This window comes from Caretta caretta, chromosome 1, assembly GCF_965140235.1.
Source record: "Caretta caretta isolate rCarCar2 chromosome 1, rCarCar1.hap1, whole genome shotgun sequence".
Classification (NCBI taxonomy): Eukaryota; Metazoa; Chordata; order Testudines; family Cheloniidae; genus Caretta; species Caretta caretta.
The window spans coordinates 218,178,236-218,202,148 of record NC_134206.1 but is presented as its reverse complement, the minus strand read 5'-3'; the positions used below and the strand labels follow the sequence as shown (position 1 = coordinate 218,202,148).

Below are 23,913 nucleotides of genomic sequence, written 5' to 3'. Positions count from 1 at the left end.
GGCTTGAGGGCTCGCTGGATCTTTCACAGTCCCTTGGCATAGATCACACCAAAGGGAATCGGCTTCATCAGCCTGCTGTGTATAAAAAGCACCTGTTCCCACTGGGCCTGAGGAGAGAGAGAACTGAAGAGGCAAAGGGGATGGGATGGTTTCAGATCATTTTTGAAAAAAAGATGGAGAGATCCAGGGGAGGCTGTTCCAGAGAGGGAGCTGCAGAGGAGCAGACTCTCATACCCATAGTGGTGGAACTGGGTTAGAGGTAGAGAACATCCTGGTGCTAGAGAGAACCATAGGAATTGCTATGCCATCGATTGCCCATTATCAAGATCATTAATAGGTATATTGAACAACACCAGTCCTAGTTCTGAACCTTGCAGCACCCCACTGTTAGCCTTGTGCTGTGATGAAATTGATCATTTAATCCTAATCTTTGTTTTCTATCCCTGAACCAATTTCTGATCCATGACAACACTTTGACTCTCATCCCATGATTATTCAATTCATTTAGACTTTACAAAAGGCATTTGAGAAGGTCTTTCATAAGAGACTACTAAAGAAATTATGTCAATCAGTTCTCTTTCATTCAGTGCTTTATTGACATGTTCAGGGAATTCTAAGAGATTAGTAAGACACAATTTTCCTTTGCAGAAGCCATGCTGGTTAGACCCCATCAGATCATAATCTTCTGAGTCTTTTATTATTCTATTTTTAATTGTCATTTTGACTAGTTTACCAAGTACAGGCAAACTGGTGTATAATTCCTTGGATCTCTCATGGAGCCCTGTTTAAATATAGATTCAACATTTGCAACCCTGCGACCCTCTACTATAAGAGCTGTATTTAGCATGAAGAGGGCCCATAAGTTTGAGAGACTGGTTGTGTCCAGGGAGGGTTTTATAAACAGGAAGAGAGAGCTTGAACTGGAACCTGAAATCAGTGTGAAGGAGACTGTGGAGATGTATGAAGGTGGAGGCAATGTATTCATGCTCTCTGTCCCATGGCCACCAGCTCTCTGGGCCCTGTTGCTTCCCCTCAGGCTGGTGATGCCCCAGGGCCCTGTCTCCTCCAGCGAGCACAGGGCATGGGAGGGAGCTCTCACTGCTGCCCGCTCTCTGTTGCAGGCTGACGGCCTTCGTGCTCAAGTCCTTTGCGCAGGCCCGCTCTCATGTCTTCATCGAGGAGAAGCACATCCAGGATGCTCTGGCCTGGCTCGCTGGCAAGCAGAAGGACAATGGCTGTTTCCGCAGCTCTGGGATGCTCCTTAACAATGCCATAAAGGTGATGTATCCACCCAGCCGGCTTCCCATGGGCCTCATACAGGATTCCAGTGCCATGGAGAGAGCTGCAACTTCGCATGGGAACAGTTCAGACACTTCAGCACATGGGACCAGGGTGGGAGGAAAAGGGGATGACATGGGCCTGGGAGCTACCATGGAGATACGGATGGGCAGATACTGTACTGTACGTGGGACCTACTATGGGGAGGAGAAAGGAGAGGGCAGATCCATGGTAACTACCATGGGAGGTAAATGGGGACAGAAACACAGAGTGTGTCTACACGGCAGCTGGGAGTGGACTTCCCACCACAGTAGACAGACACGAAAATAGCAGTGTGGCCATGTGTGGCCATGACAGCTCAGGCTAGTTGCCCAAATACATAGTCCAAGCTTGAGCATGACTGTATTTGGGCAGCCAGACAGAGCTGCCGCCCGTGGCCACACTGCTTTTGTTAGTGTGCCAGCCTGGCCGGGGCTAGTGTGTGCATGTTTGCCTTGCTAGGAAGCACGTTCTCAGCTGCAGTGTGGACATACCCATTTGGGAGAGCTATCATGGGGCATGGCAAAAGTGGGCAGATAAAGGGGATGAGGATGTAGTATGTAGAGAGCTCCTGTGGTGCAGGGCCCAGAGGAGGAAAGGCTTTGGGTGCTGCATGGGGTTAATGTCTCTCTCTCTGGTTCCCTGCAGGGCGGGGTGGACGATGAGGTCACGCTCTCTGCCTACATCACCATCGCACTGCTGGAGATTCCTCTGCCCATCACTGTACGTACTCACACGCACGAAGTCCCCTTCATGAGTTCCCCTGGGTCAGCGGCCTCCCCTCTCCCACATTCCCTATATCCAGCCGAGTCCTGATAGTGGCAGCCTGCTGCCCTGATAAAGGGACCTCTAAGGAAAGGAGGGAAAAAAACAGTTTGGAAAGGCTTTGGCTCTGGCTCTGGTACATATTAAAAAAAAATAAAGAATCCAGAAGTCATGTCACAAAAGCTGTAGCGCTCAGTCGCTGTCTCCTGTGTGTCTGGCTGCAGCTCAGATGGGTCTGACTGATGGAAGCTTTCCAGCCTGGCAGCGTGGCTACTCCCTTCTTCATTATTCCTGTTCGTTTTATATAGTCTCTGTAAACATACTAGGGGTCTAGTCATGCTTTCCACTGGATGAATGACTAGGAGGGATTGTAGACTAGTTGACAGCTGTTGGCCCATTGCTATCCATGGCAGAGTCTGTTTCATTTGCCTTCCACATATTTTCTTGGTTAAAATTCAATAAATAGCCCTAGACACCTCAGATGACCTTAATTTCTCCAAGTTGTGAAGGCCTCGTATCTAACATGGCTACCCCATGGAAGGCAGGAATGTGATTTTTGTAACTGCTGAGGCAGTCTCAGCTAGACACATTAAAGCCACATTCTGTGCTCGGTGGCCCTCAGTGATGGGGTGACCAAATTACTACAAGAGTCTGAGTTCACTGGGACCATGCAAGTGACGGGTGTCAAACAGTCACTCATCCCATTGCCAGCATCTGTGTTATGTTAGATCCATTGCACCTCTTATTTAAATCCAGCTGTGCTCTGTGGCCATGAGATGACAGCCTGCATAGGCAGTTCCCAAAGCCTAGCTCGTATTATCACATTGCAAACACTGATTGTTTCCCCACTATGCTCCCTGCAGCACTCTGTGGTCCGTAGTGCTTTATTCTGCCTGGAGACGGCCACAGACCAGGGAGGAAAGCATGTGTACACGAAGGCACTGATGGCCTACGCCTTCACCCTGGCAAGGAAGGAGGAGAAGCGCAGGGCACTGTTGGACTCACTTGACAAGGAAGCTGTGAAAGAGGGTGAGAGCTGTTTATTGGCCCTTCTTCTGCATCCCGGCCCACTGGCCTTACGCAGCCTGGCAGGAGAAGGGTTAGATTGTTATTGCTATAACCTTCAGTCTGTACTGCGGCAGGTCGGGATTATTTAGCCTCTTCACACATTTTAGATCAATGAGCCTTAAAAACCCTGGCACTGACCATTCTTGGGATCTGACTTCATAAAATGTGGGAGACACAGGCACAGGTGCAGCAATCTAATTAGTCACTGAGAGTTTCCACACCAGGAATGTATCAACCCACTAGAGGGATTATTAATATCTTTATGCTTTGTATTGACATGCCCAGCAAGGGTTGGGACTCCATTCTCCATCCTCAGTGATGGTATGTCAGTAACCCTCTTGGCAACAGCCAGATATTTGGTAATAAACACTTCCTTTTCTCCTCCCTCTCCCTTCTCCCACTGCAGATGGCTCCGTTCACTGGCAGAGGCCCGGAAAGCAGCCAGAGGCCGATCTCCCCTTCTATCACCCCCGTGCTCCCTCCGCTGAGGTGGAGATGACGTCCTACGTGCTCCTTGCTTACCTCACCGCACAGCCGGCACCATCCCAAGGAGACCTGTCATTAGCAGCTCAAATTGCAAAGTGGATCAGCAAGCAGCAGAATCCCAACGGGGGCTTCTCCTCCACCCAGGTGAGCGGTTCCTCTTGCCAGCCTCAGACACCCAGGGCAGGAGGGGGAGGCAGGAGATATATATATCAGGTTGCCAGAGAAGGACAAATAACCCAGCACTGGAAAGGAGACAGACGTCTCCTGGGGAGGGGGATGGGGCGACAGTGCCCTCGCTGCAGGGTTTAGAAAACCTCTGTTTCTGAGGGGTTTAGATCATGGGATAGTCACAGCATGGAGTATGGCTACATCGGATTCCCACAGGCCTTAGCAGGCTAATGAGGCAGGAGACTGGACAAGTGATGCTCTTGTGTACAGAGGGCAGACTTGTCGCCCTGAGCATCTATGAGCTTTCCCCAGCTCCCCCCAGCACTGACCCCATCCAGCCCGGCCAATCCAGCTTGGGAGCTGAGGCCTTCCCAGAGAAGCAGCAGCAGCCAGTCACTGCCAGACACACCTTGGTGGGGTGGGGGCACCATCCCAAGTGATGTAGAACCAGAAAGTGCCACCTGATTAAAGGCAGCCCAAAACATATCCCTCTTGAAGACAGTGCACAAAGTGTTGCCCTCTGGAAGACTACTTCATGGAGGGATTTTGTTAACACAGTAGGGTTGTAATTCTGGTTTCCTGCTGCTGAGGCATGTGGGTGCATCTGCCTCTGTTATCTGTCTGCCCTCAGTTGTCCCTTCAGGTTGGTCCTTCACAGGAGGGTGGGTGGCTTCTTCCTTCAGCTCCCTGTGGTGGAGTGTCAGAAATCCCAAGGCCTACATTCCGAAAGGTACTTAGACACTTGGCTGCTTTCAGTGGGAGAAAGGTGCTTAAATACCTTTGAGGATCTGGGCCCAGGGAATAGGTGAATGGCTTCTGGGAGTGATGGGTGGAAATGGGAAAAGCCGACCTTTCTGAGCAGGGCAGTGCTGTGTGGGAGGAGCCGGTGTGGTAGGGGCTCCAGGCCCATAGAAATGGCTCATTCATTCCCTTGGGCACCTTGGCCTATCTCTTGTCTGTCAGGACACAGTGGTGGCACTCCAGGCCCTGTCCCGATACGGAGCCTCTACTTACACCCAGAGCGGAGGAGCGTCCACAGTGACCCTGCAGTCCACAGGGAACTTCCAGGCCCAGTTCCAGGTGGATCACACGAACCGTCTGCTGCTCCAGCGTATGGCACTGCCAGAGGTGCCAGGGGACTACAGCATGGGGGTGACAGGAGAAGGATGTGTCTACGTGCAGGTATGGGGCTCTGGGGCAGGTGGAGAGGGAGAGGCTGCTGCTGAGGGAAGCCCATCTCATTCCTATTGGAGATAGCAGGGTGAGGTGAGATGGGTAGGGGAGGGAAGGGAGAAAGAGACGGGGATGAGGATGAGAAAATAGGAAAAGGTGTGAGGAGAGAGAACGGCCAGAGTTAGGGAATGGGGAGTGTCAAGGTTCCTTCCCCACTCTGAACTCTAGGGTACAGATGTGGGGACCTGCATGAAAGACCCCCTAAGCTTATTCTAACCAGCTTAGGTTAAAAACTTCCCCAAGGTACAAACTTTGGCTTGTCTTTGAACCATATGCTGCCACCACCAAGCGTCTTACACAAAGACCAGGGAAAGAGCCCACTTGGAGACGTCTTCCCCAAAAATATTCCCCCAAGCCCTACACCCCCTTTCCTGAGGAAGGCTTGATAAGAATCCTCACCAATTTGTACAGGTGAACACAGACCCAAACCCTTGGATCTTAAGAACAATGAAAAATCAATCAGGTTCTTAAAAGAAGAATTTTAATTAAAGAAAAGGTAAAAGAATCACCTCTGTAAAATCAGGATGGTAAATACCTTAGAGGGTAATCAGATTCAAAACAGAGAGAATCCCTCTAGGCAAAACCTTAAGTTACAAAAAGACACAAAAACAGGAATATACATTCCATCCAGCACAGCTTATTTTACCAGCCATTAAACAAAAGGAAATCTAACGCATTTCTAGCTAGATTACTTATTAACTTAACAGGAGTTGTGAGGCTGCATTCCTGATCTGTTCCCGGCAAAAGCATCACACAGACAGACCAACCCTTTGTCCCCCCCCTCCAGATTTGAAAGTATCTTGTTTCCTCATTGGTCATTTTGGTCAGGTGCCAGTGAGGTTACCTTAGCTTCTTAACCCTTTACAGGTGAAAGGGTTTTGCCTCTGGCCAGGAGGGATTTTATAGCACTGTATGCAGAAAGGTGGTTACCCTTCCCTTTATATTTATGACAGGGAGCTAGTGAGAGGAGGAAGGAGAGAGAGAGAAGACAAAGGAGGGAATGAGATGGACCGGGGGAAGGAGGCAGAGGAGATAATCAGAGAGGAGATACGCACAGGCCCACATAGAATGGTGTATTCTCTTCCAGACCAGCCTGAGGTACAATGTGCTCCCCAAGCCAGAAGAGGCACCATTCGCGCTGGAGGTGCACGCGGTCCCCGAGACGTGTGACAGCCCCCAGGTCTACAGGACTTTTAGCATCACCATAAACATCAGGTAACTCCCCTCAAAGGCCCAGGCCTTCCGGAGCAGCCCTAGCTTTGATGCCGACTTTCTAATGTGCCAGGGGGTGCTCCTCCCCCAGGCTCTGCCCCCATTCCACCCCTTCCCTGAAGGCCCCACCACCACCTGGCCTCTTCCCACCCCCATCACGCCCCCCGCCCCACCTCTTCCCACCCCATTCCACCCCCTCCCCAAGCGCGCCCCACCCTTGCTCCACATGCTCCCTCAAGCTCCTCCTGCATGCTTCAGAACAGCTAATTGAGGCTGGCAGGAGGTGCTGGGGGAGGGAGAGGCACTGGGGGGGGGGGGCTGCTGGTGGGTGCTAAGCACCCATCACTTTTTTTCTGGGGGTGCTCCAGCCCTGGAGATCCCATGGAGTCAGTGCCTTTGAGCCCTAGGGATGGGGATGAGTCACTCCAGGAGATTGCAGGTGGACAAGCAGGTGGGGTGGGAGATGCTACATGTTGGGGGAGTGTCAATCTGTGCCAATCAGAGTTGAGGTGTATCAACTCTGTTCTGAGATGTATTAAACCTTGTTTCATTTCCCGCTTGGTCTCCCAGCTACACAGGGAAACGCCCTGTCTCCAACATGGTCATTGTTGACGTTAAGATGCTGTCAGGATTCATCCCTGTGAAGTCATCAGTGAGGAAGGTAATAGCCCATTCTGTGTATGGGCAATAGCTTCCCCCCCCCCCCCGAGCTCCTTGCCTTCAGCCCCACCTGAGGGGTATCTGGTCCCCAGTGGGCTCCAGTTCCTGACCCCTCATATTATGGGTGCAGCCTGGTCTCATCTCCAGCAGTCGGGCCCCCCATGTCTTCTGTCTCTCGGAGCCCATCTCCTCTTTTCCACTGGAATCCTGGAGGATCTGAGAGCCCCCACTCCACTTCTATCACAGGGGCCAGTTCAGATCAGTCTTTCACCTGCAGATTTCCCAGCTGCAAGATCGTGTAGGCAGCAGCTCCTTCCATGTCTGACTCCAGCCTGGGGCTTATGGAGACCTTGTGCAGTGACCCCTGGCATTGCAAACAGTGTTAGCCAGTCTAAGATGGAGAGAATGACGAAGAACTATTAGGTCTGTTTGACTGAGGTTGAGTATACTGGAATTGGTGCTGCCTTTGATTGGGGTCCGGCCCCTCAAGTGCACTTTACACCTCAGTCCACCAGCTGGGTGGGGACACATACTCTGCCTTTACATCACCAGGAGAAAGAGATCCCGATGATTCTCCATCACTGACCATTTTTAAATCGAGATTGAATGTTTGTCTAAAAGATCTGCTCTAGGAATTCTTTTGGGGAAGTTCTCTGGCCTGTGTTACACACATAGGCGTAGTTTGACTTCTGTATTAGAGGGGGAGGGGCAGCTCCAGTCCGGGCAACGGGGTTGCACATGTTGCAGGGGGCAAATTCCACACCTGCCTAAGGATTGCAGTTTGGTGGGGCAACACTCCCCAATGTACCCAAACTACACCCATGGTTATATTGGTCAGACTAGATGATCTAATGGTCCCTTCTGGCCTTGGACTCTATGCATTTGTGAAAGAATCCCATTCCTTAGGGCTCTGGGGTAGTTTGAAGGGGAGCTCAGTAACACCCTGCTTCTCTCCCTTGGCTGCTGGCAGCTGGAAGGACGTCACCACATCCACCGCACAGAACTGAGCACCAACCACGTGCTGCTCTACATGGAGCAGGTGAGCAGCCACACGGGGCCAGGATGGGCCAGGAAGAGTCACCCCCATGTACCGCAATAGAAGTGCCCGGGGGGAGGGGATCTCCCAAGCCTCAGCTGGGAAAGATAAACCTATGTATCCCCCCACCAGCAGCTGCTGTTCCCCAGCATTTCCCTTCAGCACTTCCTGCTCCCACAACACTGTCAAAGTTTGACTCAGACTCACAATTTATCAGACCACTCTGTTTTATTAGCAAAGCTGCTCTGCTAATACATTTAGAAGTGAGCCCCCCGAGTGGGGCTTGTGTCTCTTAATTTATACAGTTTTTTGGAGAACAAGTTACAGAGAAGTTACAGACAAAAGAAGAAAAGGATTTTAGTCACCACCCTTCGAGATCCCTGAGACCAGTCACATATCTTCAATTACCTGCCAGCCTTAACAATCTCCTTTAACAGCTTCCAGTTAACTTAACTAATTGCCCTTCACACCTTCCATTCTGATGCCTGCTTCTTAGACCTGCTGGCTCTGTCTTAATTGCTTCTCCATTCAAAAGCTAACTGTCCCTACGTGTGCTCCCTCAGATACTTTGTAACATGTTTTGGCATGCCCTCTCATATACAATGTATCCAGCATGTCCCCTTATACAATGTTATACTTATACAATGTTATACTTCCACAACACAGAGCCAGGGCCCTCATACCTACAAGTACCAGGGGGTCGGGCAGGGCTCATCCCACCTCCCTCAGGGCCTGAATCCCTGCCAGCCCCTGCAGCCAAGGGGGGCAGATGCTGGACCTGCAGGATCATGGGCGGCACTAATGGGGGGAAGAGATGTGGAAGGAGGGGGTGAAGTAGCTCAGAGCCTCCTGTGGCTTGTCTGTTTCCCTCTCAGGTGAGCAACGTGACTCAGAGTTTCTCCTTCGCGGTGGAGCAGGACTTCCCCGTGCAGAGCCTGAAGCCGGCGGTGGTGAAAGTCTATGATTACTATGAGACGGGTGCGTGTGCGGGTGGGGCTGGCAGCAGTGGAGGCTGTGGGCCTATCATAGGGGGGAGAAGGTGCATTCAGAGTCACAGTGAACCTGCTGGGATATGGGATTGAGCGTTTACCTGCTCCAGGATAAGAATGTGGGGCACACAGAGTTTACATGCTAGGGATCATCCTGCACTGACATCATGCTCGCACCATGGGAGTCTCTGAGGCCCCAGACCCCTCACGTACTGTAAAGGGAAGATGCTAATCCAGGTAGGTTAGAGCCAAAGGGATCTGGGAGGGTCCTGGATTCAGATCCTGCCCTGAGATCCTAGCTCTGGGGGTGACCCAGAGGAGGCAAATTCATGCATCTGTTCCCAGCTAGGAAATTGAGGTGACAAAACCAGAGCCCAGCAGCAACCCCGGCGGTCGTGTGTCAGGCGAGGTGCAAACGGACATAGGGCACCTGGCACAGACCCTCTGGAGATGCCTGTTGCGCTGTAGCCTTGGGGTAACCGTTGCCTTCCTCCCATGGAGCCCAGCAAGGTTCCCCCAGTGCCCCTGGAGAGAGGGCTCCCTCCCCTCCTCCCTGAGATCTCTGGTGCGGTGCCAGCTCTCTGCCGCGGGCCTGGTGGAAGTGTGAGGAGTCCTGGTTGGGTCTCACACAGCCCTGATCACATCTCCCTTCCCTTGTGCCTTCCAGATGAATTTGCCATCGCCGAGTACAGTGCCCCCTGCAGCAAAGGTAGCGTATGAAGAGATGACTGTGAGGTTTTCAGACTGCCCAGTGCTGCTGAGGTAGAACAGAGCAGAAATCAAGCCTGAGTCTTCTCAGCCTGTCTGGAGGGTTGTAAAAGTTGCTGTTCTCTTTTGCCCCATGTCCTGGGGTAGTCTGCCAGCTCCCTTCAGTGCTCAGGGGAAAGGGGAACGCCAACTCCCCAGCATTGTCAAGTTCCAGATTCAGGCCTTGAGTCTGATGCAGCAGGCTTGGTTAGTCCCAAGATTACGTCCTCCCACTCAGTCAAAACAAGTCTCTGCTTTCTGTACCTGTCTCTGGGACAGAGCAAGAGCAAGTCCTTCCAAAACCCACGCTTGGCATCCCTCTTCTCATCAGGGCTGTTTTTAAACAGGCTGCAAAGCAAAACAGATTAATGAAAAACCATCTTCCAGGGTTGGGATGACTCAACACTGCTGGGAAGGGGGTCAGGGCTGAAGCCCTGAATATTCTAGGGATACGTCCGGCCACTGTGGCAGAGAAATCCTAGCCTGGGCAGGGCAGTGTCTCTGCAGCTTCTATGCTCAGAATGAGGTGACCTACAAGAGGAAAAGCTGCCCCTCTGTGAGTCATTGATTCCTCTGTAACTCTCTCACACTCTCTTTTCCCCATCATAGTTGAGCAGGAAAATGCGTGAGTGACGGAGCTGTATTCTGGGCCCTACTGGATCCTCTCTGCTCATCTCTTCATGCAGCAATTCCCCCTGGCAAAGTGGTTTGATATAGTGCTGAGGAAAACCCCTCAGCACCATATAATTAATGTTATAAATAAATTGTCATGATTCTGATCACATGCTTGTGGCCTCTTTCCTGGTTACTAAGGCTTATCCCTTCTCCCCTGTTGGGATCAGATTGCAGAATAGTCTCAACCTTAAAACAGATTCAGAGCCGTCCCCAGCCATCGGTGCCAAGGAGGGGTTGACAGGACATCAGAAATGACTTAAGACAGAGGGTCTCTCTGGGAACAGCCCTGGTGCCTGTGATCTGTGAAGATCTGTGCATCACGTGGGCTTGTTTAGTTGTGCAGGCAGGGAACAGACCCTTCCCCGATGGCATGATCCTGAGGAAGTTCGGAGGTTTCCTATCCCATTTCCTGCACTGGGGATGATCTTGGCCTAAGCTCCAGTTGCAGGGCCAAACTCTATCCACAATGACATTTGAAGTCAGTGACATGGCGCAGGTGTAACTGAGGGGAGATGTGAAGACACTGGGGGCAGAATTTCTCCTGCTGGGTCTCCCTTGCAGGTGATGAAGGAGAGAGCCCATTTTGGCTCTCAGAGGAAGTTTGGAGAAGTTTGTGGCACTGGCAGTGAGGAAAAACATCTTTTTACTCATAAAATGAGTATGGTGTGCATGTGGGTCTCAGCAGTCTTGAGAATGGGAACATGAGCTGGCCATGGAGAAGGGAGTTGGAATAGTGCAGCCAAGAGGTAAGGGAAGCAGAGGTGAGGATTTCAGCAGAGGGAGCGTTGAGATGGGGCATGTGCACACACATGCATGCGTACATGCACAAAACGTGCCCATCCACCTCTACATTGTAGCCCTAAGTATTGTTGAGCTGGCAGCATAGGCACTGACTTTTATTTTTCCCAGTGGGTGCTCCACCCCAAGGCCCAGCCCCACTCCGCCCCCCCCCACCAAGGCCCCGCCCTCACTCTGCCTCTTCCTGCCCCGACTTTGCCCTCTCCCTCAAGGCTCCACACCAGCTGCCAAACAGCTGAGCGGCAGCTCAGCTGAAAAGCTGTGGCTGGTGGGTGCTGACCACCCCCACTGTTTTTTTTTCCCATGGGTGCTTGAGCCCCAGAGCACCCATAGACTCAGCGCTTATGCCCGACTCTCTCCTCACTTGTAGCAGGGTAAATCTGGAGCAACCCCAGTGAAATCAGTGGGGTTACACCAGTATAAAATTAATGAACCACAGGTGGTTCACCACCCTGGGAAGCAGTCTAATGCATAGTACTGTGATTCACCAGCAGTTATAAACCCAATTTGGAAAAAGAAAAGGAGTACTTGTGGCACCTTGGGTGCCTTACCTTAGGTGCCACAAGTACTCCTTTTCTTTTTGCAGATACAGACAACACGGCTGCTACTCTGAAACCCAATTTGACAAGCCAGAGAAGGCAGGTTAGACTGGCATTGCCAGCAGGATTCTGAAACACAGTGCTTGCTTTGAAGAGGGTACTAAGCAAGCAGGGATGAATCTCATATATTCCCCATGGTCCCATATACCAGTTTATGGCCAGTTTATATGCGTCAGCCATAAATATGTTAGTGTTGCTGACGCCAGAAGTGAAGGTTTTGCGTTCTAGCGAGTTGAATGTGTTGTTTAGCTTGTATCTCTATCTATTTCAAATGGAGGGAAATTCCTTGTGGGGTGTTAAGGTCTGGTGAACAAGGTTTTCCTAACCTGTCTGTTCCCTATGTGAGGCTCATCTGTAGCTGGCACAATCAGTCGGGCAGTTGCACACAGCCATGGAGAGCTGCTAGGTGTGCTCACCAAGCTGGACAATCATTCCAAATATATGTGGGCTTTTTAAAGGGGAGGAATTGGCTTCTGGTGTATGTGACCCCTGGGAATTGTATTTACAATTGCGACCAGACCGGTCAGTGTTGGGCATTGTGGGACAGCTGCTGGAGGACTGGTAGGCTTGACATAGGTCATACAATGTCTATACTCGCACTGCGTCAACCACAGTAGGGTCGACCATGACTCAACACCATCCAGGGGAGGTGGTGTCATAACCATACAGCTAAGGGTAGCCTAGAATTCCTCCAGGGGTTAAGAAGCTGAAATAACCTGGTTGGCACCTGACCAAAAGGATCAATGGGGAAAGAAGATACTTTTAAATCGGGGGTGGGGGTGGGGAGGAGGCTTTGTTTGTGCTTTTTGTTGGGTGTTCTCTCTCCCGGGATTGAAAGAGGCCAGGCCGAAATCCATCTCCTCCAACCAATCTTGAACCAGTCTCTAATATTACAAAAATAGTAAGTAAAGCCAGGCAAGGTGTCAAGGTTCCTTCCCCACTCTGAACTCTAGGGTACAGATGTGGAGACCTGCATGAAAACCCTACCAGCTTAGGTTAAAACTTCCCCAAGGTACAAACTATTTTACCTTTTGTCCCTGGACTTTATTGCTGCCACCACCAAGTGTCTAACAAAATATAACTGGGAAAGAGCCCACTTGGAAACGTCTTTCCCCCCAAAATCCCCCCAAGCCCTACACCCCCTTTCCTGGGGAAGGTGTGATAAAAATCCTCACCAATTTGCATAGGTGAACACAGACTCAAACCCTTGGATCTTAAGAACAATGAAAAAGCAATCAGGTTCTTAAAAGAAGAATTTTAATTGAAGAAAAAGTAAAAGAATCACCTCTGTGAAATCAGGATGGTAAATACCTTACAGGGTAATCAGATTCAAAACATAGAGAATCCCTCTAGGCAAAACCTTAAGTTACAAAAAGACACAAAAACAGGAATATACATTCCATTCAGCACAACTTATTTTATCAACCATTTAAACAAAACAGAATCTAATGCATATCTAACTAGATTGCTTATTAGCCCTTTACAGGAGTTCTGACCTGCATTCCTGCTCTGGTCCCGGCAAAAACAAAACAAAACAAAAAAAAACACACAGCCAAAGAGAACCCTTTGTTCCCCCCCCCCAGCTTTGAAAGTATCTTGTCTCCTCATTGGTCATTTTGGTCAGGTGCTAGTGAGGTTATCTTTAGCTTCTTAATCCTTTACAGGTGAAAGGGTTTTTTTCCTCTGGTCAGGAGGGATTTAAAGGTGGTTAGCCTTCCCTTTATATTTATGACACAAGGCATGTTAGATTATCTTTTGTTTTAGCTTGTGAATTTTCCCTTTGCTAGGGGGAGGTTTATTCCTGTTTTTTGTAACTTTGAACGAAGCCTAGAGGGAGTTCCTCTGTGTTTGTGAATCTTTTGTTACCCTGTAAAGTTATCTTCCATCCTGATTTTACAGAGGTGATTCTTTTAACTTTTCTTTAAAGAAAATTCTTCTTTTAAGAACCTGATTGATTTTCAGTGTCCTAAGACCCATGGGGGGTTGATCTGTGCTCACTTTGTAACCAATTGGTTAGGATATTATTCTCAAGCCTCCCCAGGAAAGGAGGTGTAAGGGCTTGGGAGGATATTCTGGGGAAGCTAGGGCTCCAAGTAGCCCTCCCTGAATGTTTGTTTAAATCACTTGGTGGTGGCAGCATACCATCCAAGGACAAAAGGGATTTGAGCCTTGGGGAATGTTTAAGCTAAGCTGGTAGAAATAAACTTAGGGGGTTGTTCATGCAGGTCCCCACATCTGTACCCCAGAGTTCAGAGTGGGGAGGGAACCCTGACAGGTGGTGTTACTTTGTCACTGTAACAGGGCACCTACATCAGCAGGAGACAAATCTGAGTGTAGACACGTGCACAACTAGATTGATGCAAAGTGATTTACATTGACCTAACTTTGCAGGCCTTAATCTACACTACAAAGTTTGCCAGCATAGCTATGTCCTCTAGAAGCGTGAAAAAAAAATTCACACCCCCGGCTGACATAGCTATGTTAGCAAAAACCCTGCTGTAGACACAATTATGCTATGAGAAGAATGGTTCTGTGTCAGCTTAGCTAATGTTGTCTGGCAAGGTGATGTAGCTATGTCAACAGAACTTCTGTCAGCTTTCCCTGTGTCTCCATGAGGGGGCTCTGCCAGGATAGCTATGCTGGCATAGCTATACTAGCAAAGACGCTATAGTGTAAACAAGGCCTGCATTAACCACGTTTTTGGGAAGTTAATTTCCCTTGTTTCTGAAGGAAGAGGTATTAGTGAGGGGGCATGATTGGAGGGCACCTGTGGCAGGGGAATGATGATCTGTCACGTTAACTACCAGCTCTGCCCTCCTCCTGGCCCCCCCATGCCCGCGGTAGGGCTGGACAGGCCATGGGAAGAAAGGAGGATGGTAACTGACGGGCTTTTAGGAGCACATCTACCAGCTGGAGGCAGCAAGAGGAATAGCAGGGAGCTAGTGTAAAGGAAGGGGCTCTGCATAGCCCTCTGCAGTACAGGAGAACTGTTGATGTGTGCAATGGCCCATTCATCTCAGTGGTGCGTGCTCAGATGAATTAGGACATGCCAAAGAGACGAACAGTCTAACACAATAGCTGTGGGTGGTGTGAAATGACCCATTCCTCGCAATGGGAGTCCCCCTCTACCTCAGTTTCAGTTGTGGAATACCACTGTTCAAGGTAATCTCACTATGCATATCAGTTTTGGAATATTAAAATCTTTTTAGTGTGTGTGTGTGTGTGTGTGTGGGGCAGTATCTGAGGAATGCTTGAACCAAATTACTCCAAACTTGCATTGCCCCTGTTGTGGCATACAAATATCCTCGATAATCTCATTATGCATGTGGATTTTAGAGTACTTTGAAACTTAAAAGAAGGTCAAGTGCAGGGGGGAGGACATATATTTGCTTGATCAAATGACCTAAATTTGCACTATAAATTCTACCCAGCCCCAAAATAACGTTTTAATTATTGCTTTCCCAGAAGGGAAGTGGATGGTGGAAATTATCCACGATTGATCCCAAGAGAGTATTATCAGGATCAGACCCATAGTTTGGGCCCCAAGTATGTGTAAAAAAAAAGTTATAAGTAGTGTAAAATTTGGATGTTACATAATTTTTTTAGTGGGACTGTGTCAGGATTCCCCCCGACTCTGAACTCTAGGGTACAGATGTGGGGACCCGCATGAAAGACCCCCTAAGCTTATATTCTACCACCTTAGGTTAAAACTTCCCCAAGGCACAAATTCCTTTCCTTGTCCTTGGATGGTATTGCTGCCACCACCAAGTGATTTACACAAAAATTCAGGGAAGGGTAACTTGGAATCCCTATCCCCCCAACATATCCCCGCAAGCCGCTTCATCCCCTTTTCTGGGGAGGCTTGAGACTAATATACCAATCGATTGCCTTAGCAATGTGAGCACAGACCAGACCCTTTGTCTTCAGGACACTAAAAATCAATCAAGTTCTTAAAAGAAAAACTTTATTTATAAAGAAAAAAGTAAAAGAATCACACCTGGAAAATCAGGAGGGAAGGTAACTTTAGAAGGTAATAAAAAGATTTAAAACACAGAGGATTCCCCTCTGGGCTCAGCTTCACAGTTACAAAAACAGGAATAAAACTACCTCTGTAGCATAGAAAAATTCACAAGCCAAAACAAAAGGTGACCTAACGCATTTCCTTGCTCTACTTACAATTTCTGTGGTTTTAGATGGATTATTCCAGGCACTGTTCCCTCTAAGCTGTGTGCACGTGCACACAGATCCTAAACCCCATGCACACAACGAAACACCGCGTGCACAAAAATTTGCACAGAAGAAAGTTTTTGTGCAGACGGCATGTCAAAAATTTGCACAAAAGAAATTTTTAGTGTACACGGCTTGTCAAAAATTAGAGGGAACATTAATTCCGGGTATATTTTCAGGAGATATTGTGCCTACTTGGCTTCTCCCTCTGTCCAGAGAGGGAACAACAAAAGAGAACAACAACAAATCCTTCCCCCACCCTCCCCCAGTTTTGAAAGTATCTTCTTTCATCATTGGTCCTTCTGGTCAGGTGCCAAGTAGGTTATTTGGACTGCTTAACCCCTTACAGGTAAAGCAATCCAGAATAGCTGCCAAGGAGGGATTTTATGCTACTAGATACATAAAGGTTGCTACCCTTCCCTCTATATTTATGACAGACTGTATCTCATTTAAACAACATAAAAAATCTTGACTACTAAACCAACCCTGTGGCTATTTTCAAGACAAGGGTTTTTTGAGGGCCCTTCCCCTGATCAACTTTCTCTTACTCATACCTATTCTGTTGTGCTCCCAGCACGCTATTCTATATGTACATGCAATTGTGGAAATCCAGCTCCAGTCTTTCAGCCCCACAAAGTCGGCAGTTACCCTGATTTTGAGGAATTAGGAATGTAAAGGATAATTTCATTTTTAAAGGTGATCTATAAAGGGGCAATAACCAAGACTGTGCCATTGTTTGATTTTCTTTTGATGTGTAAAGAAGGCATGATGATTTGGGGGCCTAGGTGGGTTTTTGTTTGTTTGTATGTTTGTTTGGGTTTTTGGTGGGAGGAAAGATACATTTATGTTGCCTCCTTTTATATTAAAAATCCATGTCCCATCTAGCCTGGAGGACTCATGCTTTGGCTTTGTCTAGACTAGAATTGGTGGTCTTGTTATAATTTTAGCTAGTTGATTGTAAATGCTAATTATGTTGATAACTGAGGCTCTCCACAAATGTTGTTTCTGGACCACCAAGTTTTGTGGTTTGTCCGAGCTAAGCTCCCATGTCCTGATACTCTGCAAATGTTTGGATCTAGATTAGCATTTACAATCATTTAACAAGCAATTGGCAATCAATTACAACAGGAAAACAAACCCTAGTCCAGACAAAGCCTATGATAACATGAGAACTAGTGAAATGATAACATCACAAGAGTCAAGAGACAGAAAATTGAGCAATGGAGAAGGTAAGGGATTTTAAATCACACTTTGAAAAAACTCTTTGTTTTGTCTGATTTTGTTAACACCTATTTAACTTCAGTGCCAAATGAGTATTTTGGATAAAGGATGCATGGGTGCAAGGAAGGAATGAGAGAGACAAATTTGCCCCCAAATTTTTACTATCCTGGGGGACTAGGACAGTCCTCCTTTCTCCCCGTAAACAGCACTCCTGAGGACAGACACCTCCCCACTCAGGCAGAGCCACTCAGCACTCACAGAAATGGAGAAAGGCAGTGACAGTGGCTCTGCATGTACCCCCCCACACCTTGCCTCTGTTTGGGAGCCCCCCAAACTGCACCCATGGGTGAACTCTCCTGACACTGCAGTGGGTCCCAGCCAAGCTACCTCTGCCTGGAGGGAGATTCATCTAGTGCTGCCTGTAGTTGGAACAGGCTGGGAGCTGGAGACTGCCCAGGAGATTTGGGTAGGAGGTGGGGTGACCCAGGTCAGCAGCATTTCACTGCTGCTGATCAGGCCAGGCTTCTGCAGAGCAGAGGGAGTCCTGTGCTTGCTGCTTGCCTACCCCTACCGCTGGCTGGAGCAGCTCCCTGAGGCTGCCGGAGGAGAGGCCCCACTCAGGGCTGAAGCAGGGCTGGGTCAGCCCCTGCTGCAGCCAGCCCAGGGGCCACAAAACAGCTGATGGGGGGGCAGGGCTGCATTCAGGGGAGCCCGCCAAATAGCTGATAAGCACAGCCGCCTACCGGGCTGATCAGTGTGGGCAGGGCTGCCCGGGAACTGCTGATCCGTGGCTAGGGCCACAGCACCACTATTGCCGGTGGGTGCTGAGCACCCACTCATTTTCCCCATGGAGTCAGTGCTCTGTGGCTGGCAGGGTGCTTGTGGGTTTCCAGTTGTCATGTGTTGAAAAGCAATCACAGCTCAGGAACCAGCTGATATTTTAGTCTTCCCCACAAACCAGCTTCCTGGATGTAGAAGTGAAAATATAATCACGGGCAGAGGAAGGAAGAGAGAGAAAGGATGGTGGTTTCTAGTAAACACCTTCTCTAACCAAACAGACAGCTTATTAGACACTACACTGCAGTACAGATAAAGCCATGTTAAGAGCAGGCAGGCTCTGATTATGCTCACAAGAAAAGAGGCCCTTCTTCCTATATAATAACAACATGCATTTTTCTTCAGGCTGGAGGTTTCAGGTTTGATGGTGAGGTTGAGAGTCCTGGACCAATTATGGAGGATCTTTACTCCTTCTTGTGACACTTGCCCTTTCCTTTTTTTGTGGCTGCATGGGCTGCAATTCCCATTTACAGGTTGGGTGCTGAAATTGTCCAGAAAGGACGCACAATTCAATGTCAGTCTCTGCCAACTCCACATCAACTTACCACTACCCCATCTGTCACGCTGCCTGGAGTGGCTCACAACCATAAGTGCCTACCTAAGGGCAGACTGTCAAAATCAGGGTAGATGCCCCAAATTGGTAGTATATTCTATTATTGGATTTCTATAATCAGATTTTTACTTACCAAACAAGGGCCCGCAGGTGCTTATGCATGAGGTTTATAGGCTGTTGGGGCATTTGGGCATTTCAAAGTAGCCCCAGAAACCCTCTTAAATCATACCATCTTCCGCTTCAGCTGTGCCTTTTAATTTTCTTCTAGGCCCTCTGCATTAGGACTTTAGCGATCACTGACACCTCTGTTTTCAGCAATGTCGCAGGTGTCTCATCTACTGGTTCATATTATTTAACGCTGTAAAGCATCTAGGGTTACAGTTTGCATAAAAGTGTTGTATAAAACCAAAAAAATTCTTTAGGGTCTCTAGACATGGTAATAATAAACAAAATTGTATTTGTTACTTTGCAGGCACTGCTACAATGTATCTGCAAGTATGTAACCCCACAATGTTTTTGTTAATGTGTTTTATTATTTTGGATAGTCCGTTGGATGAGGGAGATAATACCTCACAGTGGGAAAAAGTATTTCTGAATGACAAAAACTTGCCTGTCCTAAAGCATAACAACTAACAAAGAAGGGTGGTCTACAAAACTGTTTCACTAAAAAAAGATTTTATTCAGTTATCAGTATACCCCTAAAACTCAGGACATCTCTGTAGGGCTGAGACCTGATCAACCCCCCACCACATATTAAACCAACCATGGGTGAAACTCAGGGAGTTCGCCACTAAAACTGTGGGGGGGGGAGAAAAAAAAGAATGTTTTGCTACTGATAAAGCACCCCAACCTCAAGAATGTCCCTAACAAGAGTTTTAACCACCCAGGTTGTAAAATAGAGACACCCAGATGCTGGGAATTTAGGGAGAATACAGAAAGACACTCAACAAATGGTAAAATAAGCTCTGACCAGTGAATTTATGCTAACCATTTGCATAAACAGAGAAGGTTATAACTAAGTTACAATTTGGGCATGGAAGATAAAATGTAAAAAAACCCAAAAAACAAAACAAAAAAAAACAACCTTGGGCAGGAAAGAGGGCACATAGGTTCCAGTGTGTAATTGGCTAAAATTTTTGTTATTTAGGAATGTGGGCTAATGTGATAGATTTAGTAAATTTGAAGGAGGGAGCTAGTTTTGCCTATATAATGTACATGAAAAACAATGCTCTTTGGGAACCATTTCCAGACTGCAGTTCAGCATCAAGGTGCTGGAACTCTGACCCCTGTGCATGACTGTGGTCATGCAGAGTCATCTCTGGGAATCCCCAGATGAGTGGATTCTGACTGGTCATCAGGTAAATTTGTCTGTACATTGGGAGTGCTGAGTAATAAGAGATTTGCTTGGTATATGTATTCTGTGTATGTTGCTAATAAATAGATGTTTAGAGCACAGCTGTGTAAGGACCTTTCACTGGTAAAAATACTCCTGGGGGAATTCTGCACCACTGTATGTTCACATATTTCATGTGCTGTGCATATTTTTGTTGTCATTGCAGAAAATAGCTTCTGCTGAAAAGTTGCTGCAGTTCCGCCTTTTTTCCACCAGAGGGTGCTGTGGCACTCGAACACAGCAGCCACTCCTGGCCCGCCCCAGCTATGATAAGGAAGAGACAGCCTGCCTTCTTCACAGCGCCTGTTGGGCCAGGTCAGGAGACAGGGGATATGGGGAGAAAGACAGTGTGGGGTTGCTGTGGGGTCAGGCAGGGTTTCATGAGGGCTAGTGGGGGAGGACAGACTGGAGAACAGGCTGAATGGGAGTGGACGTGCAGGGCCACATGGGCAGAGGGGGTGCAAAGCTACAGGGGAAAGGGGGAATGCTGAGTGAGGGCACAAAGACACATGGGGACAGGGGGTGCAGGGACACATGGAGCTGAGGGAAGGGGTCTGGCTGAGAGGGTGCAGGGTCACATGGGGACATAGGGGAGGGGTGTGTGGCCACATGGGGGCAAGGGGTGGCTGAGTTGGGGCAGACACATGGGGATAGGAGGAGGGCGTGCAGGGCCACATGCAGATGGGGGGAGTGGGTGTCTGGGAGGAGGGACACATGTAGGCAGGGGGGTGTAAGGACACATGGGTGTGCAGGGACACATGGGGACAGGAGCTGATGTGTCTGACTGAATGGGACAGGCTAGGAATCAGCCAGGGTCTGCATGGAGGATGCTCCTAACAATCTCTCCCTGCCCCACAAAAGAACCAGTTCCATACTTTTCCCACCCATACCCAACAACCCTTCAAGCTCATACCCAGGCTCCTTCCTAGCAATTATTTCCCTCTCCCTCAGCTCCTCTGTTACCACTGACTCCCCAAGCCTTTACACTACTTCTGAGGGGTGCAGGAAATATGAACTGTAGTTTAAATGAATTATTACTCATAGTTCTGTATTTAATAAGGAATCTATTTGTCAAAAAACATTTCCTTTTTTGTTGTCGGTATTGTTACAAATGTACTTGCAGACAGGTATTTTGAAATAAATTACCAAAATAATTGAAACTGGTATGATTATATTATGTTATTTTGACAAATAAAATATGCAGAATTTTGCAGAATTTTAAAATATTGTGTGCAGAATTTTTAATTTTTTGGTGCAGAATAGAGTAGAATAGGTCACACAGACCCGTAGAGCACCAATCCCTGTGGGTAGGGGCGAGTAGTTAAATTGACCAGGTTTTTCCCTGAGCCCAGTGGCAAAGGGTAGGTGTCTTATATCCTGAGCCTTCAGTAAGAAAAGGATGGGGGTGCCTAAATTGACCTTGTCATGCCTTGTGCCCTTGGTAGGGTATAGACAAAGTGCCCTAAATGGATGGGGTAACATTGGTGGAGAATGCGGGCAACTTAGATCATTTGTACTGAACTGACTGAACCTTATACAGCAGTTGGACAAAATATTTGTGCCCTTCTGCCAACAAGAACTGCAGCCTGCTTGACAGAATTAACACTCCAGGAAAGAGGAAAAGTGAAAAACTTAAGTTGAAAAAGAAACTAGTGCTATATTTTAAATATCCTCTCTAACTGTTTAGAAAGCTATAACATGTCTTTATGTTTTATTTTATTGTTATAAAACCCCTCTTTATGTGTGGGTTTTGTATAATATTGCTTTTCTCCAGGAACTTATTTCTTCACAATTTACATTCCTGTAAACTATATTTACCTAATCTTGTTAGATAAGTCATTTAGCCTAAAATTGTTGTGTTGCCGAGATGATAATTATTCAGTTATGGAAATTAAGTAAAGGTAGCATCTTTTTCAAATGTAAAAACACATTTACATTATTTTAAAAATTTGTGATAGCATAGCTTTTAATCACTTTATTTAAATGTAAGCCTGTGCTATCCCTGCAAAAGTTAACACCTTTTAAAAATACTTGCTTCTTCAAATAGGCCTCACTACATACAAAACATTCTTAAAAGAGGACCTGTTATGATACATCTAATTCAAAAATGACCAATGCTCTTTTTTCATGTTAAACTGTTAAAAAAAAACCTTTATCTGATATGATTGAACACAGCATGTTTAGCAAAAGAACATGAAAGTGTTAAATTGTGGGGGGAAAAGTCGGGGGTGGTGTGTGTGTCTGTCTTCAGATAGTCAAAGGCTAGCTCTAACCTTCATACAGTCACAAAGCCATGGCTTTTGTCTTTTAAAAATTTTATAAAAGTATGCTAATATAGCTTTATTCCTAAATATATATAATATTTTGTTGCAATAGTTAAAAGCTTCAAATATTAAGAGAGGGGGGATATTTATCTTACTGCTTCATGCAGTTCCTCATTCCACAGGGCTTTTGTCTTTATATACTTTTATTGTAAATGATGGGGATATGACATTCACACTTTACAAAGCTGAAATTAAAAGGACTCCTTCCTGGTACAAAACTAAATCTTTTTTTTAAAAAACTTTCCTTGGTTTAAATAAAAAAAAATAGCCTCTTTTACATAAGCTGTTTTTCATGTTTTGTATTAATTTCCTTTTAAACTAGCCTATGTGTGTTTAATATAATTTATTTACAGTTTTCCTTTAGGCAAAACCTTAAAAAGCAAGCTGGTGTATTTTTTCAGAGAGTTTTCCTAGTATACTCCAGCAATCTTTAATTCACTACAAAACTCATTTAAGTCATAGTGTTAATTTTTTTGCTAACATGAAAAAACAAGAAAAATTCCTGAGTGTAGGGGGGAAGACTTTCTCTTCATTTACAACATATATTTTATTGCTTGTGCTGCTATTCAGGGCTTGTGTTTTTAACCCTGGGGTGTCAGTTTTTATCTTTATCTTAGATGAGATGCCTTTGTTGTAAAACACAAGACTTTCCTTTTACATTTAATAAAAGTAGCCTCTTTTTTGTATAAGCTGCTTTCTTAGTGTCATCCAGTATAAAAGCATGCTAATATAGCTTTATTCCTCTCATGCAGTTATTCAGTCTTTTAAAAACTTTTATTGTAAATGATGGGGATATGACATTCACCCTTTACAAAGCTTAAATTAAAAGGACCCCTGGTACAAAATTAAATAAAGAAATTTACATGCTTGTTCCCTGTAATTAATGTTTTAAAAGTTTGTTTATCCTTGGTTTAGATTTAAAAAAAAATTAGGAAAGAAGAAGCTGTATATGGTGAGGGGGAAAACAAACTCCTTATTTCTGGTAAAGAGTGTTAACTCTTTTACATGATCTAGTTTGGGGGTGGGAGTTTGTGTGTGTTTTGAATATATCTAAAGCCTTCTTTCCTTTAGGCAAAACTTTAAAGACAGGTGCATTTGTTAAAACTTTAAAAGCATTTAAAAAGTTAGAAAGTCAGGGAGAAACAGTCATAGCTCTTATCCACTCTTATCTGCTTTACATAAGCTCTTTTTGTTTTCTGTTAGCCTCTTTGTGTGTGTGTGTGTAATTTCTTTACAGAAGTTTTCCTTTAGGCAAAATGTTAAAAAGCAAGCCTTTGTTTGGGGGAAGTGGGGGTTGGCGGGCAGGGCTGAGAGAGAGAGTTTTAATATCATACTCTGGCAATCTTTATTTCACTACCAAACTCATCTTAGTCACAGTGTTGTTTTTCATGTTAGCAAAAGACTTTAAAAAAGGGTTTATCTTACATCTTCAAACAGTTGGATGTGGGGGGACTCTTGTTTTAAAATCTTGGTATGATATGATTGATTCAGGAAAATGCATTCTATGACATAGCTATAGAACAGCTTCTGATTGGTCAGACTGAAAGGCGTGGTTTGCACCCAAGGCTCGCTGCCCAGAATAGTTATCATTTCACTACAGGCAGC

At 46.8% G+C, this 23,913-nt stretch overlaps 1 protein-coding gene across 1 annotated transcript in view; it reads left to right on the top strand.

Annotated features, from left to right (window-relative positions):
• Positions 1-10,460, top strand: part of LOC125623341 (alpha-2-macroglobulin) — a 45,452-nt gene extending 34,992 nt beyond the window's left edge. The window contains exons 27-37 of the mRNA XM_048822493.2: positions 1,122-1,278; positions 1,966-2,040; positions 2,946-3,111; positions 3,557-3,780; positions 4,768-4,986; positions 6,125-6,252; positions 6,820-6,910; positions 7,880-7,948; positions 8,821-8,923; positions 9,602-9,643; positions 10,291-10,460. Of these exons, the coding sequence (XP_048678450.1) occupies positions 1,122-1,278; positions 1,966-2,040; positions 2,946-3,111; positions 3,557-3,780; positions 4,768-4,986; positions 6,125-6,252; positions 6,820-6,910; positions 7,880-7,948; positions 8,821-8,923; positions 9,602-9,643; positions 10,291-10,310 (1,294 nt within the window). The 3' untranslated portion in view covers positions 10,311-10,460. The remainder of the gene's footprint in view (positions 1-1,121; positions 1,279-1,965; positions 2,041-2,945; positions 3,112-3,556; positions 3,781-4,767; positions 4,987-6,124; positions 6,253-6,819; positions 6,911-7,879; positions 7,949-8,820; positions 8,924-9,601; positions 9,644-10,290) is intronic.
• The last annotated feature ends 13,453 nt before the right edge of the window (positions 10,461-23,913 follow it).